General features: G+C 37.3%; 3 protein-coding genes across 4 annotated transcripts in view; 1 reads left to right on the forward strand and 2 right to left on the reverse strand.

Moving 5' to 3' along the window:
- Positions 1 to 584: 584 nt before the first annotated feature.
- On the reverse strand, positions 585 to 6351 carry si:ch73-174h16.4 (leucine-rich repeat-containing protein 14). 2 transcript variants are annotated; one of them, XM_067400654.1, is made up of 4 exons: positions 6030 to 6351; positions 5656 to 5933; positions 2030 to 2893; positions 585 to 1853 (listed from the first exon to the last, which is right to left on the reverse strand). In XM_067400654.1, the coding sequence occupies exons 2-4, from the start codon at positions 5931 to 5933 to the stop codon at positions 1271 to 1273; spliced, it is 1725 nt and encodes a 574-aa protein (XP_067256755.1). In that variant the 5' UTR covers positions 6030 to 6351; the 3' UTR covers positions 585 to 1270. The 2 variants fall into 2 exon arrangements, with proteins under 2 accessions (XP_067256755.1, XP_067256754.1); XM_067400653.1 differs by having other exon boundaries at positions 2030 to 2917.
- Positions 6352 to 7095: 744 nt separating this feature from the next.
- Positions 7096 to 13286, reverse strand: maf1b (MAF1 homolog, negative regulator of RNA polymerase III b). Its single transcript, XM_067402165.1, has 8 exons — positions 12735 to 13286; positions 12056 to 12139; positions 9753 to 9884; positions 9508 to 9670; positions 8743 to 8864; positions 8491 to 8610; positions 8304 to 8399; positions 7096 to 8109 (listed from the first exon to the last, which is right to left on the reverse strand). The coding sequence occupies exons 2-8, from the start codon at positions 12136 to 12138 to the stop codon at positions 8085 to 8087; spliced, it is 741 nt and encodes a 246-aa protein (XP_067258266.1). The 5' UTR covers position 12139; positions 12735 to 13286; the 3' UTR covers positions 7096 to 8084.
- A 2265-nt stretch (positions 13287 to 15551) lies between these two features.
- The window catches only part of shrprbck1r (sharpin and rbck1 related), a 24580-nt gene continuing 12818 nt past the window's right edge, over positions 15552 to 27313 (forward strand). Inside the window, exons 1-8 of the mRNA XM_067402166.1 lie at positions 15552 to 16543; positions 19288 to 19462; positions 19606 to 19689; positions 19889 to 20030; positions 20989 to 21079; positions 21209 to 21536; positions 21749 to 21861; positions 25839 to 26012. Of these exons, the coding sequence (XP_067258267.1) occupies positions 16274 to 16543; positions 19288 to 19462; positions 19606 to 19689; positions 19889 to 20030; positions 20989 to 21079; positions 21209 to 21536; positions 21749 to 21861; positions 25839 to 26012 (1377 nt within the window). The 5' untranslated portion in view covers positions 15552 to 16273. The remainder of the gene's footprint in view (positions 16544 to 19287; positions 19463 to 19605; positions 19690 to 19888; positions 20031 to 20988; positions 21080 to 21208; positions 21537 to 21748; positions 21862 to 25838; positions 26013 to 27313) is intronic.

A 27313-nucleotide genomic window follows, 5' to 3' on the forward strand; every position in this document is an offset into this window, starting at 1 on the left:
ATCTCAGTAGTGGTGGGATTTTGTTGTATTAAGAACTTTCAAAAGACAGCTGGTTTGGTTACTTTGCTTTGTCTTCTAAATCTCAAAAGAGAGCAGATAAGTTTTGTTCTCTCTCTAGATTTAACTGAAGGCCTGTATTCTTAGGTTATGCGTTCTCAGTGACGGTGGGCTTTTTTTCCGTCATGAGCTTTTAAAAGACGTCCGGTTTTGCTTCTTCGCTCTCTTATGAGATTTAGAAGACAAAGGCCGTCGGTTTTGTTCAGTTACGAGATCTCGTTATAAATTATTATTATAAACGCATGTTTCGGGGCTTCTCTCGGGAGACTAGCGTAAATTGACCCATAGCATAGCGCCATCTGCTGTTTTGTAAATGGAAGTTGCTCAATTGCATCTGTGAGAAAATCTGCCTGCACACATTTGTAAGAAAATCAAGCTGAGAGATCTCATAAAAAGGCAATTGTCTTACAATCATAACAGACCCGATCCATTCCCTGGTGCACACTTTAAAATATAAAGTATAATATAAAAATACTATTGTTTTTATTTTTCATTGTAAATTTGTAATCATTTAAGTACTTGCGTCATTCAATAAAATTGGTTACAAATATTCCAAGTTTTCCAGATTTTACAGAAATCGTGGGCACACTGTAATTGTCTTTAACTATTCTTTAATTATTATGATCAAATAATATTCAATCTAAAAATCTAAAATCTAAAAATCTTTTTTTAATGTTTTGAAAGAAGCCATAAAACCAAACATGTTTTGAATTTTTTTTTTTTTTTTTAGGATAAACTAACACATTGACATTAATGTTGAATTAATGAACAGAGAATGTCAAACCTGAACATTTTCAATATTCAAACAAAAATAAAACAACAAAAATTTTTTTTTTGCTGGGCTTGCCATATAACTAGTTAGGAATGACGGAAGGAAAATGTGAATAAAAATCAGCCTTACAGCCCTGTGAGAAATAATTAAGAAGTCAACATTTTTTTTTTTTTTAAGAGGTGTCTGAGTTTGTTCCATCAGTGCAGGCCATAAACATGATATAAGGCAGTAAAACCATATGTAATGCATAGCAAAACAAACAAATCAAAATCCTTTTATATGTGATGCTGCAAACAATATAATGCTATGGTTCATTTTTACAAGACTGCATGTCTAAGCTAAGGTTTGCTTTTCATGAAGAAGCTTGGCAACCACAAGTAAATTCCCAATGAGTGGTTAAAACATACTCTGAGAGTACTAGTTTAAGCATAGTTTTGATTGTCATGTGTCATCCACAGTCAAGTCTGGGCTATAGTTCAGAAGGTCAGAGGTCACAAGAAGGTCCCGGGACCGCCCTTTCAAGTTCAGAACCTCATCCAGCAACCTCAGCGTCAAGTCCCTGCCCTCAGGCTCCTCTAGTAGAGGCCAGTCCAGCAGCTGAGCACTGGAGGGGAGAGCCGGCAAACCCGGCTCATATTCCTCTAGTGGACTGGGATAGAGCAGCAGACGAAGAGAAGGGATACCTGCTGCTGTATGGGCCAGGGAAAGAAGTCCTGTCCTAGATAGCGGGTTTAAGGCTAGTCTTAAGCTACGTAAAGCCCGACAGCAGGACAGGGAGGGGAGAAGAGCTCCTAGGAGAGTGTCTGAGAGGCCACAACCACAAAGTGAAAGCTGGGACATGGAGCTTTCAGCTTGACCTAAGAGACGGCGCAGAGAGGGCAGGGACGATTCATCAAGCCTGTTCTCGCTCAGGTCAAGTTCTCTCAGGAATGAAGCATGAGGACTGCAAGAGAGGTAGGCCAGGTCAGTGGAGGTCAGGCACAGGTATGGCAGCTCCAGCACCTCCAGGGGCTGGGAAAGAGAGCTGCAAACAGGAATTAAATGAGGAATTAAAAACATGCTAATCATACAAGCAGTGTATTCATCATTGTTTTGTTTTTTTAAAAAGGGCATCAATGTCATTGAACCTCTGACTAAAATTATGAAAGAGTGTACACGTAGCAGGAGTGTATGAGTGCATAATCCCACATGTGTATGTACCTGAGCAGCAAGCGCAAGTGTCCTGGAAGTCGGAGTGCAGTCAGGCATAATCTCTTCAATCTCTTCAGTGAACCCAGTCCTTTAGACATGTCCTGTAGGGCCCCCTGCTGGCCAGGCTGTGTGCGTTGCAAGTCCAAGTTACAGTAATGCAGTCTGAGAGAGTGAAGCTGTGGGAAGGGAGCTAACAGTGGAAGCAGCATAGCCAGGCCAGACACCCCAAGGCTGGAGTAGCGGATGTCCACACCGAGGAGATCCTGCTGAGGCAACAGACCCAATAAGGAAGCTATAGAAGTAGCTGAGAGTTCCTCCACGCGAAGGTAGCGGCAGTGGAGTTGCAATTGGCCCAGTTGACTAAGGGCATCACGAACGCGCTCCCAGGAACGGGAATTGATAAATAAGTCAGCCCTGACATGGACCACAACTACCTCGTCCCAGTCTTGGTCACATAAACGACCGTTATTACTGCTATTGTCTGATTTTACCTCAGATGATGTCTTTCTCCTCTGGATCTCCATCCTCCTTCTAACACCCTTCACTGACTCAACTTCTGGTAACGTTCGTTCATTAGTTCTGCACTCCATCTTCCCTACTTCTTCCACTCGGTGTCCTCCCTGACTCCCTTCACCACTATTCCCACACCCTACACTGCCCCGGTCTCGTTTGATAGTGCCCCGTTCACGCTCCACTTCCAGTCCTCTTTTTCGCTCTCTTTCACCATCTCTCCTGTGAGCCCTGGAGGCAGCAGCTCGAGCTTGTAGCACCATTGAGCAGAGTGCAACAGTGAGGGACCATCCACCCATTGAGTCTTCAACTCTCACATCCTCACACTGAAGTCCACTGAGATCCAGCACCTGCAGGCAACACCTGGTATGGGAGGCACATATAGGGCTAGTAAATAGTGTAAAAAAAAAAAAAAAAAAAGATATGAAACACTTGATATGAACCAACATGGAATGACAGAGAGATGAAGACAAAATGACAGTGAAATCTATTTGAGAATGCATACAGTTGTGGCCAGAATTATTAGCACCCTTCATAAATATGATCACAGATGACTGTGATATTATTAATAAATCTGCATTGTTTATCCTTTTGATATCTAATTCATAAAATTAGCAAAAATCTAACATTTCATTGAAGGAAAAGAATTGAAAGTGGGGGAAAAATAACATTAAGAAATAAATGTTTTTCTCCAAAATACGTTGGCCGCAATTATTGGCACCCCTAGAATTTTTTGTGAGTAAAATATCTCTGAAGTATATTCCCATTCATATTTACATTTTTTTTTAGCTCACCAGGGTGATCATGAACATGAAATTTTCCAGCCATTACTTCCTATTCCACAGGAGTATAAACATGAGGAAACACCCAAGGGCCAAATTCCCTTAATCATTCATCACAATGAGGAAAACCAAAGAATATAGTTCTGATGTGCAGCAAAAGTTTGTTGAGCTTCACAAAATAGAAAGTGGCTGTAAGAACATAGCTAAAGCATTGAAAATCCCCATTTCCACTATCAGGGAAATAATTAAGAAGTTCCAAATCAACTAAAGATGTTACAAATCTGCCTGGAAGAGGACGTGTGTCTAAATCGTCCTAATGCGCGGTGAGGAGGAATGTTTGAGTGGCCAAAGACTCTCCAAGGATCACAGTTGGAGAATTGCAGAGATTAGTTGAGTCTTGAGTCTCAGAAAGCCTAAAAAAAATTATCAAAAGCACCTACATCCCCGCAAGTTGTTCAGGAGGGTTTAAAGAAAAATCCTCTGCTCTCATCCAGAAACAATCTCCAGCATATTCAGTTGTCAGACAATACTGGAACTTCAAACAGGACTGGCTTCTATGGTCAGATGAAACTAAAATAAGAGCTTTTTGGCCTTAAACCCACCAGATGGGTTTGGTGCACACATGGATCACACATGGATCTTTAATGTTGTGGGCCTATTTTTCTGCTGGAGGTCCTGGACATCTTGTTCAGATACATGGTATCATGGATTCTATCAAATACCAACAAATAAAAAATCAAAACCTGATTGCTTCTGCTAGAAATCTTATAATGGGCTGTGGTTGGATCATCCGTTGGGACAATGATCCAAAACAAACATCAAAACCGGCACAAAATGAAGCTTCTGACATAGCCATCTCAGTCTCCTGACCTGAACCCTAAAGAAAATGAGTGGAGTGAACTGAAGAGAAGAGAAGAAGCACCATCATGGAGCTGGGAATCAAAGGATCTGGAGAGATTCTGTATGAAGGAATGATCTCTGATATCTTCTCAGGTGTTCTCCAAACTCATCCGGCATTATAGAAAAAGACTCAGAGCTGTTCTCTTGGGAAAAGGAGGTTGCAAAAATAATTGAATAAAAGGGTGCCAATAATTGTGGTCAACGTGTTTTAGAGTAAAAGATTTTATCATAATGTTATTTCCCCCCACTTTCAATTCTTTTCCTTCAATGAAAGAGATAGATTTTTGCTAATTTTATAAATTAAAGATCAAAAGGATAAAAAATGCAGATTTATTTTTAGAGTCATCTGTGATCATATTTATGAAGGGTGCCAATACTTGATATATATGTGTGTATATGACACACATACACACACACACACAGCCGTTCAAAAGTTTGGGATCGGTACGATTTTTTAATGTTTTTAAAAGAGGTCTCGTGCCACTTCAGAACTGGTTTCTGTGCCGCTTTTTCTGGGTAAAGATGCCTTTATGCTCACCAAGTCTGCATTTATTTGATTTAAAATATATATATATATATATATATATATATATATATATATATATTACACACACACATATACAGTGAAATACTATTACAATTTCAAATATTTGAATATATTCTAAAATGTAATTTATTTCCTGTGTTGGCAAGCTGAATTTTCAGCATCATTATTTCAGTCTTCCGTGTCACATGATCCTTCAGAAATCATTCTAATATGATGATTTGCTGCTAAATTATTACTATTAATGTTGAAAACGGATGTATGCATTTTGTTTTTCAGGATTCTTTGATGAATAGAAAGTTCAAAAGAACAGCATTTATTTGTAATATAATCTTTTATAAATGTTTCTTGAGCAGCAAATCAGCATATAGAATGTTAAAAACTTTTTTTTAAAGATTCTTTGATGAACAGAAAGTTTGCCAAATAACAGCATTTATTTAAAATAGAAATCTTCTAGGATATTATAAATTTCTTTACTGTCACATTTAATCAATGTAATGCTTCCTTCCTGAATAAAAGTATACATTTCTTTAAAAAAAAAAAAAAAAAAAAATAGTATGTTGTTTTTGAACGGTTGTGTATTTTTATTTAAAAAAAAAATAAACCATAAAAAAAAAATAAAAAAAATAAACAGCATTTCCAATCACTAATTCATATTGATTTGTCAACCACATGTACCTCATTAGCTTGTTTACTGCCAGTGTGATTCAAGGGGGCATCAATGACATTTCTATCTATATTTATCCATGCTGTCAGGTCAGAGACATGTCACATGAGACATGCTGTGAAGATTAAAATAATTTCTATGTATAACATGGCACTGTACTGACCCCGTCTCTTTGATTGCACATAATGTCATTAAAATGAAAAAGAGTGATTTAGAGATAACACATCCATACCTTTTGTCAGTCAATCCCCTGACCACAGCGAGCAGCAGAGCCTGAACGCAGAGGCGGTTCGGAGAGCACTGGCCCGATTTTCTGCTGCCTCCTATAGTCAGTTTTCGCTCAGGCCACCGCTGGACGAGCTCACCGACGGCTAGAGGACGGCAGTGAGAGAAGGCGGCGTCCAGCAGCGCTCGGTAGAGCTCCCGCGGCACACAACTTAACCAATACGGTGAAGAACTGTGGTCGCTCACTACCTCCCGGGCGCACAGGTTCACCAAAGACAGAACCATCTGAGGACGGCATCCGAGATCATGACTTGACATGCAAATCAAATGACAGATTGCAGCATGTTGATTAATTAAAATAAAAAGAAAAAAAGACCAAACCTTTATCTCTCAAGAACGACCACAAAAGCACCTCAGTGTTTGCAGCTACACAATTATGTCCCTCATCACACTGTAATCCTGCATAGTAACTATATGCTACATTCAATTAGACTCGTTTAACAGGAACCTGAATGTCGCGAGCGTCTTAAATGTCTAGTAAACCTAAATATAGGATTTAATATGCTCAGCCTTTATGAGTAATGCCTGCTTTATATAAGTGGAACATCAGCAACGGCAAGTAAAATGCAACTCCGTGGGATCTGTATGAATTTTACAAATTGTTTAAATCTCTGGAGTGTTTTTCCAAGCCGTTCCGACATCCTGTCTGATATTTACAACTGAGCATATAGTCGCCCTTTGATGACGCAAAAAAAAAAAAAAAATTTGGCGACTACCCCTAGCAAACAACAATTTGTTAAAACGAAAAAAAAAACCACCTCATGGGCATGGGAATGATTACACAGATAATACAACCCAAATGAATATATGAATAATGAAATGTAGTTATAATTTATTAAAAATATTTAGATGTAACTTGAAGCATCAGAATTAATACCACAATCAACTAACCGATTCGACCAGCGAACACTCGGAATTATAGTAAATACGAGTTTCCTAGGTAAAAATTTCACATGAACGCCCTCCCAATTCGAAACTTGAATGCGTTGAGCTCGTAAACACCGACTTCAGAAGTGGGAATTATCAAATTTCCGATAGCACGTGAAGGCAGCTTTAATCTTTATTGAATTTTGAATTGAATTTCGAGTTTTAGTTTGTTCAACTACTATCATGATGGTATCCCTGTTCTGCATCTGGGTGTTAATTGTCGTTTGGGGGCACTTCTTAGACACCTAGTTTGTTTGTTGGGTGAGGTGTTTGGTTGATTATTTATGGAATATAACAAATAATTGTGTTTGATCCGTCTCAGTCAAGTCTATAGCTGCGTTACGTTTTAATAACGTTTGAAATATTTTGGAAGAGTTATAATAAAACATTTGTTTTAAAACATCCCCATATATTCAAATCAAGCATTACTTCTTAAATGGCAGTTTATGATAACCAAATTGTGTTATACAAAAACTATAGTTTTATTGTCACAGATGCTCAATCATCCTTAAAATCTAAATCCTATGGCTACAAGAGATTGCCTCCATTCACATTTGTCTTACCATGTCAGCACTGTTATTTTGAAATTTCACATTGTTATGAAAAATGAACAAGATTCAAAACAATTAAACAATAATTGGTTTGTATGTTTACATTTGAACTACACAAAAGTAACAACAGTTTTCACAGCAAAGCCAACATTAGAGTGTCAAAAAATGGCAGCCTGCATACATTTAATTAAAAAAAAAAGAGATAATCAGTGCAGTCAATGTATACTAAAATAGATGAATTTCAGATAATTAAGCTTACAAAAAATAAAACACACAAAAAAAACAACTTTTAAATGTAGCCTTGTATATTTGCTACAGCATGGTGCTAACAATGCCAGGGTCATGGGTTTAACACCCAGGAAACACACAGAGGGGAGAAGTACCTGTTAGTTGCTTCAAAACTTACAGTTAACCCCCCCTGTCAGCAAGTTATGAAAACAGTAGGAGAACCAATAAAACGGAAGGGGTAGAAATGGTGCTCGTGCAGTCTTTATAGTCCAAAGTGTGAGACTGTCACATCCCATTTCTGCTGTCAAAATGCTGGTGTTTGAATGTGACTTTCATTTCTTAGAGCTGGTTTCCACTGGATTTTACAGTCTCTGCCTCACCAAAGCTTAAATGAGTCCATGTTAAACCTTGTTTAAGCAGCTCTCTTGGGACTCTTCTCAGCCCACAGTCTGATCTTCTTTAGAGGCAAAGGGGAGGGAAGTATAAATTCCTCTCATATATTTCCCCTCATCAGACCATAATGAACAAGTAAGAATTAAGCACACGCATTTAAGAAAATCCCCAGAAAATAAAAAGTTTTTTTTTCCTTGAAAAAATAAGAAGAAAGTGGGTGCAAAGTTATCGGCGAGGCCCTTTGGCTGAAGCTCATGTTGTCGTCCCTGAGGAAGCTTTAGACACACAGAGCTCTGGGAATCCTGCAATACAGAGTAAAAGAAACCATTTTAAAAGACAATTCTTCACTGAGATACAAGTAATACATTGACGAAGAACACTGGAACATACTAACATGCTTACTTGTAACTGGTCCTACAAACCATCTCTGATATAAAAAGTATAAAATCACAATTGTTTTCTTCTGAGTCCTTATGTATTGTGTGGTTGAGCTCACCTGTCTTCCATGAAGCTGTCCACTTCCTCTTCATCATCATCCAGCTCCATGTCCAACTCATTGTCAAGGCCACTGCAACCGTAACTACTGAGGACACTGAACAGAAGTAGATAATGTTAAAAAAACAAAACAAAAAAAACTAGTAAATTACTTTTCTATAACGCATGTACAGTGAGTGATTACTGACCTGACAGAGCGGCAAGTGAAGAATACAATGCGTTTAAGTTTCTTGTTGTAAAAGAGGTAGTTGAAGGACCACAGGCTGCCTTCCTCACCAAAGGGGTCAGAGTCAAGGTCTGGGTTGTAGCTACAAACAAAATAGCAAGGGCTTATTAAAATAGATGTACAGAACACATTTAAAAGGTTTGAAAATGTTTGTTACAACTACACCTCCATAACTGAGGGCAGGGGAGAACAAATTTCTTCACTTTTCACACACCTATAGATGTCACAGCTCTGCAGGTTTATTTCTTGGTCAATGGCATTCCACAGTTCTGGGCCTAAAGTGTTAAACTGCTCCCCTACAGCAGAATAAAGGCTGCTGTTAACAGAGTCAGCCACCTGGAGGACACAAACAAGAGTGTTATGAAACAGAGCTAGACAAATCGCAAACAAAGAAATGTGAACTATTTGAAACTACATAAAAATAAAAAAAAATAAAAAATGTTAGACCAAGAGAATTCCCCAAATGTTGTCCTAACTATTCAAACATAGTTGTCTGAACAAAAACTAACTGAAAATTTGCTGAATAAGAAATCTGTGATTGCCTTTACAAACTTATTGATAGAATGAAGACATCTACATTTAGTGAGAAAAAATAAAATTGACAAAAAGTAGTTTTGCTTAAGACAATTATTAAGACCATCATTGAGAGAACTTAAAAGTCATTTTTTTTTTTTTTTTTTTTTTATTGCTTAATGTACATAAGACAGGGAACAATGTAAGGCACTTCCATTGAAACAAACATTTACAGTTTACATAAAAAAAAAACAAACAAAAAAAAACAACCAGAGCAAGGATGAGGACAAAGAGTTAACTTCAAAGTCATTATGTTTGCATTATGTTGCTTTAAATATTTTTTAACAATTCCATTTTTACTGTGCATCTAAAAACCTTTGTACCGGTTATATAATATCATACAGCAATTTATTCTTTACCCAAGCAGATATGTTATCATGAGAGAATGGAAACCAGTCATACTAACCCAGTTAGCGCTGGGCTCTCGGCTGAACTCGTGGGCACGGGCGGCACTGAAGTCATAATCAGGCCGAAACGACTCGTTCAGGGTGGTGATAAGGTAGAACAAAGTCTTCCTGCAACACTTATCACTTAGTGGGTTCTCTCCATCCTCCCCACTCTTCCCCAATCTAAAAGAAAGTGCACGAGAGAGATTGTGTAGTGCAACCGCAATAGCTGAGGTGAAGATTATGGTTGTGTGTTAAGGCTTACAGGTTAGGGCTCGGAGCGCTGCTGGACTGAGGGGGGGACAGAGCTTCCAGTACGTGTGGCTCCCCTTCCTGACAGAACTGCTTAAACATGTGCTTGTCATCACCAGCCATCTTACACGAGTAACTCTCGATCCTACACATAGGGGAAAAAAAAAAAAGTGCTTGACTTGATTCTTTGTTCATTCATACAATCATTACACACAAAAATATTGCCATTTATAATATATTGCTTGTAATAATATACATTTTTGTATTGCAGTGTTCGTGACATCTGTGAGATTATTTTAATTATTATGACCTTGACTGCTGGGCTTTCTAAACCTCTATTTTCAAGTAAAAATGTTACAAATGTAACTCTGGGGGGATGGCATGGGAATATCGTACGTGTTTATCTTTCTGGCTTATGCAAGAGAGGTTGTGAAACTTCAGACAGTCCCAGTAAAGCTCCACAGACATGCTTATTTATAAGTGAAGGGCAAAGGCTATATCAGGACAGAGGAGTGTCATATGATTCTGGACACTATAGCCAGCTTCCTTCAAGCAGTGTTGACGCTCCACAAATCAGTGGAAGAAAAAAGAAAACAGTGGAGAACAAAGGTTGAACTGTCACAAACTGTAAAGTGTGTGGTTGCTGTGTGTAAAGATCAGTTTGAAGGAACACATGCCACACCGGACTAGACAGTTTGAAAGTAGGGCAGTAACAAGATACTGATGGTGGTGACTGTTAGCAAAATAAAGATGATAACATTACAAAGGCAAATGCAGGTACTTGACAATGCCACGGTGAGCACTATCAAGAGATGTATACTGGTATTGATATTTGTGCTCAGGGATGCCACATTTGATCCCTCAGTCTGAACTGTACTCTGGCATTTAATCATGTAACTGGATTAGTGCAAAGAAACTGGCAGCTCATATGAAACTCAGCTGTGTTTACATGCACCCCTAAATAACCACACTGGTATGTGTTAGAGGACACTACAATCTGCGTCATGGCAACAACAATCACACCGCTATTCATGGTATATCGTTACCTTGGTAACAGACCCCCTTGCACTTACATAACACCTTGACAAAGTGAATGAAAATACCAGGTTCCAACCCAACACCAAATTGCTTGAAGAAACGTGTTCCAATATTGAAAACCCAAATAAAATTGGTTCAATATTTCTATCCTGTGATAGTTCAAAACTACTGAAATATTAAGAGACGCACAAGTTGCTAAAATTATGCACTTTTGCACATTTTTTTATCGTGGTGGGATAGGTATTGCTATCATTTGCGGTAATAGTTCTGCAACTTCTGCACAGTGTGTCTATCAGATGCAGGTTTCTCACCGATCCCAAACACGCTAATTTTTTCAGAGTAAAAGCTAAAAAGCTGATGCACGTGAAGCTACATTTGACACTACAATCTACAAAAACCACAGGAAGAACGAAAGCGTATGTTTATGTTGATGTGTGACAGGATGTTCACCAGAACAGACAAATGAACTTAAACAATGATTAAATTGACCAATGGATTTCCATGTTTTCTGTTGTTTGTAATTGCTGTCTAAGCATTATTAATATTACAGTGACTGCACTCAGAAAGAGCCATTTGTAACCAATTAAATATTTTAAAGCTTGGCTTAACCACAAAAATGTGTAATGTAGACATTTACAAGTTTTTAAAATGGATAGTTCACAAAAAAAGTAGAAAAGAAAATTCTGTATTCATTTACTCACCTTCATGTTGTTCCAAACTTTCATTCATCTTTGAAACACAAATGAAGATACCCCAGACCCTCTACTGAAAGTCCATTCTCCACCAAAATGATTCAAAAAGGTCATTATGAGATTGTAAAAGTAATGCATATGAATTGAGCGGTTTAATCTTCTGTCTAATCATCTATCAAGTCTTCTGAAGAGATATGATTGATTTAAATGAACAGATTTAATTATCATTTTATTCCTATCTTTATAATGTTGATCAATGTACATATATGGAGAACATTGATTCATAAGGATTATTGCTAGTTGTTTTTTTTTTTTTTTGTCAATTGTTACTTTTTTTAAGAGTGAAAGTTTAGGGTGAATGAAAATATCCTCATTTGTGTTTCAAAGAACAACAAACTTCTTATGAGCTCGGAATGACATGAGGGTGAGTAAAAAACTTTTTCCCCCTCTCTCACTCTGATTTTGCAAAGCCTGCAACTCACTTTTATTTTCCCTTTATATTTCCCGTTATAAATAAATCACAATTCTTGGACTTATAATATGTTTAAAGAAAACAAACACTCGAGATTATTCTCGATGTTCATACCTGCCAAGGATGTGAGCGTCTCCAGTTTCAACACACAGCTGGGAGCTCAATGCCTCAAAACGGGAATTCTCTAAAAGCTTCATTCTGGAAAATAAAACACACATACACATTTAACATACCAAGTATCTGGATTTCGTTGTTTGTGAATAACCTTGAATACAAATAATTTATTAATGCAACTAGTGGTATTGCGTTGCAAATGGAAACAGTTGGGTTCGTCTAGTGTTGCTTATTAGCATACGAAGTTCATTGACTCCCGCTTTGTGCGTCATGTAAAAAAATCACATTCACATGACATGAACAACAAAAAAAGACCATATATAAAATTTCATTATTGCAACAAAAAAGACGGATTATTTGTTGACTCCACATCTGAAAACGCCCATCTGACGGTCGTCCCCTCCCCCCCAACAACCCACTTCCTACTTTATAAATCGACCTGGGCGTATGGGGTGAAAAAAAAAAAAAAAAAAAAAAACCCACACAAGATTAAAGTGGGGACATTTTATTGACAAAATAATAGCTAACAGGATAATTTTAGATTATAAAAGAGCAAAGTGGTTTAGATAAGAAATACATTCTATTATTTACATTAAGCAACATCCACTGAACTACGTTTGACGAACTAGGCTGTTAATATTGACCACATATAATCAAAAGTATCCTTTGTTATGCTTACCTTTTCTGTTGCACTGACACTTGCCGATTTAAAAATCTAGGCGAAAAAAGAGTGGAATCGGTTCACAGAAAGATCCGTTTAGGGAGTTCTTGCCCAACTCAAAACACAATACAAGCTAAAATGACCTGGTGTCTACGCGCGGTGCGGGGCAGCAATAAAATACGTTGCACAGTGCAAATTTAGTATATTTGAAAATGACTCGGTCGAGACTGACATATTCTGCAGGCGTTTTCTCTTATCGCAAAGCTTTTTATTTCGACTAAACGCAACATAAAATTCAGCGATTGTGTTGAGCTCCAAGACAGCAACTGCAGCAGCATCCCCTTATTTGACCTAGAACAAATTTATCTTCTGAAAACGAGATAAGCGTCGCTTTAAATGACGCGACTTAATCAAACGATGCTTATATTAGCACTTGTAGCCTATCGTTAACGATTATGCCTTCTGATTCTTGTATTATGTCCGTAAAAATCTCGAAAACATATAACGACAGTCTCTTTATCCGAAAACAGTGTACAAAGCCACGCCTCTTAGCAGTCCGAGTCATTTCCGGTGATAATGACCACACCCATTTAAGGGTTAAATAATATGAACACTTCTATTGGCTATTTAGTTTGTCAATTAAATTTACTAGTCATTCTATTGGTGAAATATTCACATAAATTTAAATCCAAAGAATGACAGGCCTTTTCTGAATTCTTTGTAAAGTGTTATTTTATTTTTATTTTTTGTCGAGCAAAAAAAAGTTATATGTTAAAAAAAAAAATTATTTAAGCATTGTATGCTAGAAGCTGTTATGTTTTGACAGGTGTGTTTACAGGTGTTTGCTGAGTGGTAACTCAATCCTCCACTAGTGTTAATGGTTAAAGTGTCTAAATAAGGCAGAAGATTTCTTACTAATTCTATTATTTTTTTTAATGTGTTTTAAACAACACATATTTTCTCGGATTATCAAAATGAATAAACAATACATTCCAAACTATAAATGCAAAGATCAGTTTGTAATCAGTTTGTAATTAAATCAAGTTACTGTTTTGTAGCCTTAGTTCTCACTATGTTAAAGGATTAGTTCACTTCAGAATTAAAATTTCCGCCACATCATCCAAGATGTTCATGTCTTTCTTTCTTCAGTTGAAAAGAAATTAAAGCCACAATATTTAAAATATTTGGATTAAAATATCCAAAAACCACTAGAACAGTGTTATATATTTTGTTGACCTGTGTACTTACATTATCCCAAATATTTCCAAGAATGTTTAAATCCAGAGAAATAAGCAATTTTAACCAGGACACAGAGCGTGTCAGTGCGTCGCCTATCAATGATATCATACCCGCATTACCCTCGGTTTTCGGTTTTATTTAGAAACCATGGAAACACCAAAAATGCTTTTATATATTGCATGTTTTATTAGACAGGCAAGCAACAGTTAGGATGGATGTATTCATCAACACAAAACTAATCATGTTATATAGCTCAACACAGTAAGTCTTATTGTTTGAATCTCATTTTCTTGATTTACAGAGAGTAGGCTACCATGTTTTACCATGCCTAATATCAATCTAGCTTACTGCAGTGTGCAACAATTGTCTCATAGCAGCCGCTGAGCGAACACAGAGTAGCATTATAACAACTTTCGACACACAAATGTATCTAATATGATAAAGCAGTGCTGCTTAACTCCAAATACTAATGACCAGAAGAAGCGGAAGCGGCGACAGCTCCGCTGCTCTCGGGCCATGTCTCACTTGTCTCATTAGCAATCGCTCCAGCTGCCTCATTTCTGCTCACACAGCACTCGGTCCTGCTCTGCTTCATACTACAGTAATATTAATAATCTCATCCATGAACATGATTTCTGACCGAGTCCTGACCCGATTCTTTTCCGCGGACTGTAGACGTGAAGATAACACATATAAACACGTCATCAAGCTATGCCTTTGTTTTAAATAAGTGACCTCTAGCAACAAAAAAATACATATTGTGGATTTAAGGTTTTTTAGGAAAACATTCCAGGCTTTTTCTCCATATAGTGGACTTCAGTGGGGTACAACAGGTTGAAGGTCCAAATTGCAGTTTCATTGCAGCTTCAAAGGGCTCTACATGATCCCATCCGTGGAATAAGGGTTTTATCTAGAGAAACGATCAGTCATTTTCTAAAAAAAAATAAATAAAAATGTATATACTTTTTACCACAAATGCTCGTCTTGCATTTGCACAGTTACGTCAGAAAGTTCACACATGACATAGGCGGAAGTACCGACCCAGTGTTTCCAAAGCGAACGTGCAAAGACTAACCCTGCATCCCAATGTGCATACTATCCACCCTATCCGCCCTAAATAGTATTGAATATTACTAGTGTCACATACTATTTAGGATGGATAGTATGCACATTGAGACGCAGGCTAAGTCAAACGGCCTTTACAAAAAAAGGTAAAACAATGATGTCGGATGATTTTGAAGTTGGAGGAGAAAATGAGATGGATTTTTTCGCCCGACCCTACCCTGCTGCTGGGTCAGTAGGCTACTTCAGCCTACGTCTTGCGTGATCTTTCCAACGTAATATAGGCCTACATAATGTGCATCGCAGAGCTAGTGCAAGACAAGCATTTGTGGTAAAAAGTATATATATATATATATATATATATATATATATATATATATATATATATATATATATTTTTTTTTTTTTTTATTCCTCATCTGGGATCGTGTAGAGCCCTTTGAAGCTGCAATGAAACTGCAGTTTGGACCTTCAACCCATTGTACCCCATTGAAGTCCATTATATGGAGAAAAATCCTGGAATGTTTTCCTCAAAAACCTTAATTTCTTGAAGAAAGAAAGACATGAACATCTTGGATAACATGGAGGGGAGTAAATTATCAGTAAATTTTAAATGTGAACTATTAAGATGCAGTCTTAACGTAGTGGCTAAGTTTATGCAACTGGCCACCAGTTAGTAGTACACATGGCTGTTTTTTTTTACTACAGTAGCGATAGTTTAACTGTTTTATTTTAAAAGCAATAGTAAAACAATCCAAAATATTTACCATGGTTTTACTACAGTAATCATGGTTTAATTGTGGTATTTGTAGTTATACCATATAATAAGCTCATAAAATCATGATAAACCACGGCTTAATCACAGCTAACACTGTATTTGTGTGCAACCACGTCACTGTAATCACCACAGTTGCATTACAGTTAAGTTTCATGAGATGAAATTTCAGCCTGACATGGAAAATTGGGATATCCCCTAGATGAGAAAGCAGTGTGTTTGAATGTGTGTTTTCAACAGGAGGCGCAGCGTCTCTCAGTGTAAAATGTCTGTCGCTGCTTGAGCCGTGTTTCTTCCTGCTCTGACGCTGGACTGCCCTCCATCTGAAACTAAAACAAAGATGACAAGGCCGCTACTTCTGTGTAAGTGTCCGCATAAGAGAGTTGTAGAATATCTCCTAGCATCATATTAGCGAACAAAACCTGGCTGGTACTGGGGTGTCAGCACGATATATCCCCGCCTGAAGTCGTCAGTCGGCGGCATGTCGCTGAGCTCAGGCGGGTGGACTCACACACCTCCGCCGGCCCAGTCTTCATCGTCTCATCTCGGCCATGAGGCCTCGCAGTCGGCCTGTAGCACTGTTTTGATGTCAGTGAAGGTGTCAGTATGCCACTCTGGTATACGACCTCTTTGTCTCCCGGGCGCCGGAGACGAATCTCTCCGTCTTCAGCTGAGCATGGACCCGGGGAAGGCAGGGGAATTCCGCCTTGCGTTACGGGACATCAGCGGAACAACGGCTGGACGCAGTGTGGTGAGGAAATGTCCAACTTGCCTGAAGTATCAGTGCTGTGCTTTGATCACTGGTTAAAAGTTTAGAAAAGAACGCAACATCGATAGTAATATTTTCATTCCAGAAGTATCTGCGCCGTCATTATATAGCGCTGCCCTCTGGCTGATAGAGAGTACACACGAGTGAATCACATGTTTTGCTAGTCTTTGTTGTTGAAATTCTCCCTCCACCCCCTAATTCTGTTATTTTGCTGAGTTGTGAGTCATAAATAAACTTTACACTCTTCACGTTACCTATCCATGTTTGTGGTTAGTTGGGTCAGGTTCACGTATTAATACTTGTTTAATTACTTTTATTTGCTGTAATAGATAAAGAAATTGAAACTGACACTCATGTGAATCTGTAGATATGGACTTAGTTATTGTTTCGGGTCCCAGAGGCCTTGGTAAATATACATTGATGTTAAATAATAATAATAATATTACATATTTTAAACCTATTATTTCCCTTCAAAATACGTGTAATGTAGTGTTTAATTCTTTATCCCTCTGATTTACAACAATTCAGGCATGCTCTTTCAGAGAAGTATTTGTTATCCAGGATTGTATTATTTGGGGCAGTGGTGTATAAAGTACTTCAAAACCATACTTGCGTAAAAGTATAGATATCTTACCAGAAAATGACTTTGGTAGAAGTTAAAGTCACTGTTTAGAATATTACATGAGTAAAAGTTTTTTAAAGTATGTGACATTTTTTGTACTTAAGTATGAAAAGTATTTTTTATATATATATATTAAACATACTTAAGTATTGAAAATAAAAGTACAAATGTAAAATATAAAAGGACCGAAAAAATATTATTAAATTCTTCTATACACAGTTTGAGCAGCAAGATTGTGTTCAGTTTGAACTCTTTCTTACATTTTGTTTTCTTTGAATAAAAAAAAAAATGGCAAAATGTTTATTGTAAGTTTTAAATATAAAAATACTAATATATTAATTAATGACATGTTAATTCATAGTGCATTATAACTAACGTAAGTAAGTACTATACTTTTATTAACCTTATTTAATGTTACAAATGAACTCTTATTATAAAGTTACCATTTCATATAAATCCAAACAGTCATGCTTAACAATTGCCATCTTTACACACATAGGTCTATTATATGTATACTTTTACATACTATTTGCCTCTATTTTAGAAAACTTGATGATTATCAAATCAAAATGTGTTACAGTGCTGATAAAAAAAGAACAGAAATCAAATACATTTCTGATTTATGTTTCTGTCGCTGTATGATGAGGATACAGTCTAAATATGCAACTTTGCTAGATAATTAATGCATAACAGTGAACAAATTGATATAAACTAATGCAAATTAATGGTATCAATCATGAACAGTTGCTGTTTTTGTCACATTGTTTTAACTGCTTGAGGTACTACTAATGTTAGCATCCTCGCAGCCTCAGCGGCAAACATAATACTGTTCTCCACTAATGCAGCATCTACTCAAACTAATTACTTTATAATGATATGAAAACATGTACTGTAGTGTACACTGTATAACATACCATTTTGTTGTTCGTTTTAAATCAGTTTTTGAAGTGTCCTGCAGCCTCACGTCACGTGTCAAAACAAACTCTACGAGGCATCAGTGATAGTTTTTATTTCGCCTCTAGAGGTCGTGCTCATACTGTATAATGACAGCGCAACTCTTCTCAGCCGCTCCAGCCACGGACGCAACCCAGAATATGAAATCAACCGCGGTTGTGCGAGCACTTCCCTGTCTCTTAATCAGCTCCCTAGCTCCCTAGGTCGTGAATCAGTATATCTTGTAAATGAATGTGGCTGATTCCCTGATCAGTGCCCTGACTTCTGAACTAGGGAGCTGATTGAGACACACCCCTTGTTTGCTTTGCGCATGCTTGCTTGCAGTCTGTATTCTTCTAACTTTATTTTGTAGTAAGTAACGAAAATGTATCAGAGTAAAAGTATACATTTTATTTAGGAAATGTATTGGAGTAAAAGTAAAAGTTGGCAGAAATATAAAAACTCAAGAAAGTAGGCCTACAGATACTCCCAAAAACATATGCAAGTACTGTACGCAAGTACATTACACCACTGGTTTGCAGACACTGTGGCCATACTTCCTGGGGGAGTGTACTTCTACAGTTAACAAACTACAAGTACAGCAAATCAGAAAGTCGTAGCATGTGAATATTATGGTTTATATCCAGGGTCTCGAGAGCCCAAAGAGAATTAATATCATTTTGAAATCTCATTACATTTATTCTCATAAGTGTTATCTTTATAAAACATCTATCCATCTAACCAATGAATGTAACAAATTATGATAAAACCAGATTTAATTCAATTCAATTCAAATTTATTTGTATAGCGCTTTTCACGATACATATCATTTCAAAGCAGCTTTACAGAAAATGGATGTCAACATTACAATTTAAAGAATGTAGTTAGCAAATAATATACTTTAGGTAATTACAAATTAACAAAGTAATGATAATAATAAATATGATTTAATGAAAATATCTGGTAGCTCCTAATATTATGGTGGTGGTGGTGGGGGAGATAAAACTGGCTAATTTTGAATCAGTAGATGATAACAAGTTTTAAATAGGTTAGGTCATTTATTTGCTTGTGTGAGAGATAGATTTTCCAGGACTATATTACTATATTTAGAGTTTTGTTAAAGTAAAACAAATCCATCATATTTTGTGGCTCTCTGTTTATTTTTATTCAGTCCATTGCTGAGTTTGACCTCAAGACTGTTCGCTATGAAGTCAAGTCCCCACAGTGCCATGAATTGAGTTTGGTAACACCCCCACACGACCGTATCACTTTCAACTTCCGCTGTGAGCAGGAAGCACAGGAGTGGGCCACTGTAGTGATGTCATCACTCCGTGAAGCACATAGAGGTTTGCCTTCCTTCTACTTTCTTCCAACTGTTTATTGTCAGTGTTGTTCATTTATTCATTTTCTCTCATTTTATATAATGACTTTGACTTTTACTGTTGCTTCTGTGCTTTTAAACCACTTTGTCTCTTGCTCTTTATTTCAGTGGCGATTAATTCATCCAATGTAGAAGGAAAGCTACCACCCCAGCCTTTGGATTCACAGAGCAATACACCCATGCCATGTACAGGTAGTCATTTGTTTTCTTGTTTTAATTTTCTGCTCACGATCAGCTTGACCCTGTTGCCAAACAATAAACAATGTGTCAATTGTCTGTTATGTTGACAACTGCTTCCATTTCTGATTCTACCCTCCATCCCACTCCTTTCCCATCCAACTTTCTCATTCTTGTCCTTATTAATTTTCTCCCTTTCTTCTTTTTTCTTTAGAGGAGATATGTGCGGAGCTGGTTAGCGCAATAGAGGCAGGTGATGTTCGGGCGGCATCTGTCTGTGCATCATCTTTAGCTAAACAGAGAGCTGCTCTGAGCATTCAGCCCTCTAAACATAATTACACTGACACTGAAATTAGGTAAAATAAATGTTTACAGACATTGACCCAATTGTTTTTATTTTTTATCAGTTAAACAATGTGTCCTAACCAGATGCATAGTGGCAAGCGATAAAAGATTGTTAATCAGTGCTTCTGTTCAGCTGCTGTCGCTAAAAGTGGCATTACATTTTGTTTGGCACTTGCATTTTTGTAATGGTAGCCCTGATCCACAGCATGTGTACTTCAGGTGACCCGAGTTTGAATGCCAGCTTGAGGTCCTTTCTGATACCGCCCAATGCCCTCTCCCACTTTCCTATCTAAATGAAGGCAAAAAAAAAAATTCAAAGGAGATACTGATTGTAAAAGTTTCAAATTGAAAACTACACTTCAAATACCCCAAGTTCTTCCTGAAAAACCATAAAAAACATTCCTTCTGGTAAAGCATCATATAAGTGCAGAAAGTGCAAGCAAACAGAGAAGGACTGTTTTGATTGGCTCTATTTTATAATTGAATGTGTCACATCATGCTCTGTTTTTGCATTCAGAGTGGACAGACACATTTCTTGTTGCTGAAATTTTGTTACATCGCAAATGGTTAGGACACAATTTGAGAGTATATTTCATAAATCTGTATCATTATCAGTAACGTTTAAAGGGATAGTTCACCCAAAAATGAAAATTCCTTCATCCTCATCTCGTTCCAAACCTGTTGACTGTGACTTTCCTTCTTTTGTGGAACACAAATAAGATATTTTGAAAAAAGGGTGTAAAAACACTTAAACACTTCTCAAAATATCTTCTTTTATGTTCTACAGAAGAAAGAAAGTCACACAGGTTTGGAACAACATGAGGGTGAGTAAACAAGGGTGAAATATCCCTTTAATTTACACCTACTCATTTGGTAATCCACCCAACCACACACATTTTTACATGTACACACATATGTTATGTTTCCAAGCCATTCTGATCTCAGCTGATGTATTGATTTATCATGCAGCCTAGCTGTGGTGGTAGAGGATGCATCCTCTTCCTGTTGTGTCACAGTGAACGTCTTCCCCCACTCCACAATTGGTGCTCTCAAACAGCAGGTGGGTGCAGATTAACATTAACCAAATAAACATTACTAACCATCAATCATTCTTTCATTGCCATGTGATTCTCAGAATTACTTTAGTTACCATTTAGCTTTGTTAATGACACAGTTTTTGCCCTCTAAGGTCTTCACAGACTATGGTTTTCATCCGCGAGTGCAGCGCTGGGTCATTGGCCAGTCTTTGTGCTCTGATCATCGCTCTCTGGCTTCTTATGGAGTTCAGCGAGATGGCGACACTGCGTTCCTTTATCTCGTTTCTGCCCGTCAGGCTCGACTCAGTCGAGGGCTGTACCAACAAGATCAGGAAAGTGCTTTACTCATGCCAGCTTTGGCACCAACGTCTAATCAGCCTCACCAAGAAGCGGTACCCAATGGGCCAGCAGCTCTGAACACAGCCTCAAGGCCATACAGCACCCTGCCTACGAGACTTCATAGCAGCCATAATACTCTGAGTGTGTATGCGCAGACACCAATACACATCATGACCACAAAAGGCCACCAATCAAAGTCATAACATGCATTTACACACAGACCAATTTTTTGGGAAATGGGAAATGGGAAATCTCAACATTTCTGCTAAGAAATTACTAAACTAATTATTTCATTCTCAATCCTTTGTTTATGAAGTCTTGCACAATTGACAGTTTTGGTGTATAACTCTCAGCCAACAGTGCTGGAGGGACAGAGAGGTTGGGTTTGAGTGATATCCGTGACCTGATCAACCTTGAGCTGCCGCAGTTGAATGAAGCCCTGGCGCCCAACAGAACAAGCACACAGGTACATGACGTTCAAAATAATGTTAACACACAGAACAGGTTTTTCTACAAGATAAATCCCAGACATTTTATACTATTGAGCCTTTACACTGTGTTCCATTATTATTATTATGCAAGTGACATATCAGTAAGATTTCAGTACAAAAAAACATTCAGATTTTAGTTTTTCTAAGAAAATGTTTGTTTGTTTATTTATCCATGTCTTTTTAGATAACTTTCAATCTCAGACAAAATAATTTGCCAGGTCAATGGAAACCCTACTTAGAGGTTGTTGCACATTATTCAGCAAGTCACAGTTCTCATGCAGTATGGGGAGGAAGAAAGATCTTTCTGAAGATGAAAAGCATGAAATGGTGCAATGTTGTGCAAAAGGCATGAAAACAACATATTGTGTGAAACTTAATGGAGATTATCAAATTATCATAAGATTTGTGAGTGATTTAGAGCAGAGCAGAACTCGATTAGATAAAGGCTTATTAAGGAAAGTTCCTGTCAAAAAAAAATAATTGTATTTTAATTGTATTTTATTTTAATTGTAATTAATTGTATTCAAATGTTGAGCAGCAAACAGGTATTTGAAGCTGCTGGTGTCTCTGGAGTCTCAAGAAGCTCTCCATGCAGGTTGGCAGTTGTGCATAAAGATGCACTTTAGACACTCCAAACCAAACCTCACAGAGAGAAACATTTACAGTGGATGTAGAAATACATTTTCAAACAGTTTTATTGCTGCTGTGGTGTTTTGTTTTTTTTTGCAGCATGGGATAGTGCATAGTGCATTGCATTTCAGAAGGCACTATCCTCCTTTTTATACCATAACTGAAAATGACCAATTATGAACTCCACATATCTTGCAAAAGTCATTTTAATACCCTCCATCTCACTTCCCAATAATCCAGCACAAATCATCACCCACCAGCTCCTTGCTGACATAGCAGTCTTGTTGGAACGTGGTAGGGCTGTAACGATATGCGATATGAAATCGAAATCGCGATACGCAGGTCCACGAACCTGTATCGCGATTTGAGAAGGCAGAATCGCGACACACCCCTTCCAACTCCCAGAGTTATCCTTCCTGTCCAGATCCAATGCTACCACATTTTTAAATTACCATAAGTATTAGGGGTGTAATGATTTATCGTAGATGGTGTGTCTCAATCAGCTCTCTAGTTCAGTAAGTGTTTCGGGCACACATTGAATCTTGCAAGCAGGTTTAAACGTTTCTCATGTCAGTCTCTTGCATGGTCGCGTGAGAAAAGTCGTGGCTTTCTTTCACCGCAGTGCACAGCAACAGCTGTGCTCACAGAAAAGCAAAAGACGCTTGCGATGCTTTGCTTTAAGTTCTGTGGCGCCGTTCACTATGGAGTCAAATTAATGCCTTAAAGTTTTGCACAAAAATAAAGTTTTGCAAAACAAAAAAAAGAATTGAGCAATAAAAAAATGTTTTGCAAACAAAAATAAAGAATTGCAAAGGAAAAATAAAGTATTGAGCATAAAAAAATAAGTTTTGCAAAAAAAAATAATAAATTGCAAAATAAAATAACGTAGTGCAAAAATAAAAATGTAATCAATTACAAAAATCAATGACAGCTGTAATCCTATTTTATCTTTGCCACATATTTTTCATGCTCAAACCTACTAAATCATTTGCAACGCTCATTTTATTCTGCGTTTCAGTCAAGCGTGCGCTCACGATACTGGTTTTCTTTTGCGCTGCACTTTTCTGTGCGGATCTCTTTATGGCACTGGTTTGACGTGGGGGTGGAGTCAAGAAACGGGGGCACGCCCCCGCGAAACACGTCATCGGCAGGAGACGCAGATCGCAACAGAACAGATCAAGCATAGAGACAGAGCGCATTTATTAAACAATCCAACCGTCTCCAGGCTGCCTTCTTGTCTTTTCTGACTCATTACAAAAAACAGAACAATGCCTAAAAGGTGCTGTGTGTCAAGGTGCACAGCTAACAAGCTAAAAATCCCAGAAATAAGTTTTTATAAGCTGTCAACCCCAAAAAACAAATGTTTAAGGACACAAAACTGGATACAGGCAGTGAGACAGAGCGCAACGGGTCATATTACTATAAGAAATGCATTGGAGGGGGTCGTAATCGGCGAAAACATATGCTAAACAAACCATTCATTATTTTTAACCATGTCAAAGAATTATTTCACCTGTCGCCGATTACGTTCCCCTCCAATGCATTTCGCAGGGGTGTGCCCCCGTTTCTTGACTCCACCCCCACATCAAACCAGTGCCATAAAGAGAACCGCACAGAAAAGTGCAGCGCAAAAGAAAACCGGTATCGTGAGCGCACACTTGACTGAAACGCAGAATAAAATGAGCATTGCAAATGATTTAGTAGGTTTGAGCATGAAAAATATGTGGCAAAGATAAAATAGGATTACAGCTGTCATTGATTTTTGTAATTGATTATATTTTTATTTTTGCACTACTTTATTTTATTTTGCAATGTATTTTTTTTGTTTGCAAAACTTATTTTTTTATGCTCAATTCTTTATTTTTCCTTTGCAATTCTTTATTTTTGTTTGCAAAACATTTTTTTATTGCTCAATTCTTTTTTTTTTGTTTTGCAAAACTTTATTTTTGTGCAAAACTTTAAGGCATGTTCATAGCTGTACATGGTGGTTTTTATATCTTATCTCCATCAATATATCTCGTAGTAAAACTAATGCAAGGGCTAGAAATCATTTATCCTTTGCAGAAACATCCTCTTGTTCCTCTGATCATCTTGGAGAGCCCAGTTCAAGGTTGCATAGCAACGACCGAAACCACGGGAGCGCAAGCGCTTTGGAAAGAAGGAGAAGCGGTGCGGCCGCGCCTTCCACGCGTTTTTAGACACGATATGTGAACGGCCCCTATTCATAATTCTAAGTTCATGTTAAATTTTAAAAAAAAAATTTTAGTGACAGACAGCCATATTCAACTGTTAATTTGAATACAGAAGGTTTTTATTAAAATTTTATATTTATTTATTTTATTGAAATGTGAGCTTGTGTGTACAACAAGGACAATTATTGAAATTTGTTAATGTTTTTTTTAATAAATCTTGTTTGAATTTCAGTTTCATTTTGTTCAAAATATCGTGATACGTATCGTATCGTGAACTCCGTATCGAGATACGTATCGTATCGTGACCTGAGCGTATCGTTACACCCCTAGAACGTGGTGGCCATTCACCAACCATCCAGAAATCCATCCATTTAGACCATCCATTGTAGTGCAGCATTAGTCAGTAAATAAAACTATTTAAAAATGAGTCTTCATGTATTTCTAAACCCACTGTAAATGTTTCTCTTTGTGAGGTTTGGTTAGGGGTGGCTAAAATGCATCTTTATGCTCAACTGCTAGCCAGCATGAAAAGCTTATTGAGACTCCAGAGACACCAGCAGCTTCAAATACCTGTTTGCTGCTCAACACTGGCTTTTTTATAGCTGCCCTTTTAATGCAATTAATTTTTTTGACAGGAACTTTCCTCAATAAGCCTTTATCTGATCGAGTTCTGCTGTGTTCTAAATCACTCACAAATCTTATGATAATTCGGTAATCTCCATTCAGTTTTCACACAATATTACACCATTTCATGCTTTTCATCTTCAGAAAGATCTTTCTTCCTCCCCATATTGCATGAGAACTGTGACTTGCTTAATAATGTGGAACAACCTCTAAGTATGGTTTCCATAGATCTGTTAAATTATTATCTAAAAAGACATGGATAAATAAACTAACAAACATTTTCTTAGAAAAACTAAAATCTGAATGTTTATTGTACTGAAATCTTACTGATATGTCACTTGCATAATAATTTGGAACGCAGTGTAATAATATTTAAAACACCTCTGAGAAATGCATGAACAGAAAATACATATCATTAAAACAACAAATATTTTAAAAATACATAGATGTACTTGTATGATGGGATTATAATGCTTATTTGAATCATTGTTTTTGTGGGTATGTAGCTGGGATGGGCCTGCCCAACCTGTACATATATTAATAAACCGACACGTCCCGGCTGTGAAATGTGTAGCGCAGACAGACCTGAAAGCTACACTGTTCCCGGCAACTACAGACCAGATGCTCTGGAGCTACGACGCATTCAGAAGGAAAAAGAAGCAATAAGACAGTACCAACAGGTGAGGCTCGCAAAATATGCACATAATTGCCCAGACTAAGAGCTGATAGTAATTTAAATTGAGAAAAGCATGACACATTTTACACAATACTAATGCATGCTTCCACCAGAATATTATATTGTTTTGATGCTTTGTGGAAATCAATGAGAACACATGAGATTGGCATGTTTCTTTTGCTATTGGCTTATACAGCTCATGCACACCAACCATTTTACATCTTCACTCACACCCAGGTTTAGGACAAAATCCTCTGGTCAGCATAGTAATTTTGTTTGTGTTCATATAAATTAAATGAAAAGGAATGGTAGACCTGTATATATGAATATTTTTCTGAGAGTATAACAATATCAGTGCTGTGTCAATGCAGTGTTGAGATGAAACGGTAGTAGCGAGATCTTTCATATTGTGATGTAGATCCAAGTGCAACGGTTGTGAAAATGGATGCAGATGAACGTTAACTTGCAGGGTCAGGGTTTAAGTGGACTAAATGATTGGAGAAGTCCCAGTTATAATATTTTGACTAACAATTACGAGGTCAAAAAAGAAACGTACAAAGAGAATCATTTAGAAGTTGAGATATATAATGTGCCTTTAGAAAATAGATAGGGTGAATTCATTTCATGCCAACTTTATTATAGTAAAATACACAAATGCAATTTCATTTCAGCAATGTTTTGCATCTCATTTGTCATCCTTAAGATGTTTTATTTGTATTATTTTTTTAAATTATTTTTATTATATTGCTCATTGGCAATCCAGATCTTTAGAAATTGTCATCAATCATTGAAAAACCCATATCGGTTAACCACTATTCAGGAGTTGTACTTTTACTGCTCTCTTAGAGTTTGTGAGCTCTGATTGACTCCTCAGTCTGAATCTCTTCTCTTTTGTCTCTATTTCTTTTTAAGGAGAAAGGGAGAAGAGAGGAGCTGAGGGGCAACAACTCACTACTGCACAACCTCGACCAGGACTACTGACTCGTGCACACACACACACACACACACTCAGTGCATAGTCTCGTCTAGCAAAACAGGCCCACTCATACCGCAAATGCAACTACAGCACCAACACCCTCCATTATACTGCACAACTTGTATATGCCTGAACAGTTTATTGCTAATGAATTTGATCCATGTCAAGCTCATCGATTCAAATAGAAACTTTTCAGACCACTTACAAAAGCTAAACATTTTGACCCATTTTAAAAACATCTTTGTAATTAAACTATGTTGCAGGAAGTCATACAGGAAGTCATTTTTATAATATTATGGCAAATAAATGTATGATGCTGTTATTTCACT

Source organism: Chanodichthys erythropterus, chromosome 11 (genome assembly GCF_024489055.1).
Source record: "Chanodichthys erythropterus isolate Z2021 chromosome 11, ASM2448905v1, whole genome shotgun sequence".
NCBI classification, from domain to species: domain Eukaryota; kingdom Metazoa; phylum Chordata; class Actinopteri; order Cypriniformes; family Xenocyprididae; genus Chanodichthys; species Chanodichthys erythropterus.

Bases quoted from the DNA above. Each gene is read 5' to 3' on its own strand.
- maf1b (XM_067402165.1), bottom strand. From the start codon at position 12,138: ATGAAGCTTTTAGAGAATTCCCGTTTTGAGGCATTGAGCTCCCAGCTG. The intron at 9,671-9,752 runs GTAAGCCTTAAC...ACTTTCTTTTAG, and splicing joins AGCGCTCCGAGCCCTAACCT to ATTGGGGAAGAGTGGGGAGG. The intron at 8,110-8,303 runs GTGAGCTCAACC...TCTGTATTGCAG, and splicing joins GACAGCTTCATGGAAGACAG to GATTCCCAGAGCTCTGTGTG.
- si:ch73-174h16.4 (XM_067400653.1), bottom strand. From the start codon at position 5,933: ATGGTTCTGTCTTTGGTGAACCTGTGCGCCCGGGAGGTAGTGAGCGAC. The intron at 2,918-5,655 runs GTATGGATGTGT...ACTATTTACTAG, and splicing joins AGGGGATTGACTGACAAAAG to CCCTATATGTGCCTCCCATA. The intron at 1,854-2,029 runs GTACATACACAT...TCCTGTTTGCAG, and splicing joins CACTTGCGCTTGCTGCTCAG to CTCTCTTTCCCAGCCCCTGG.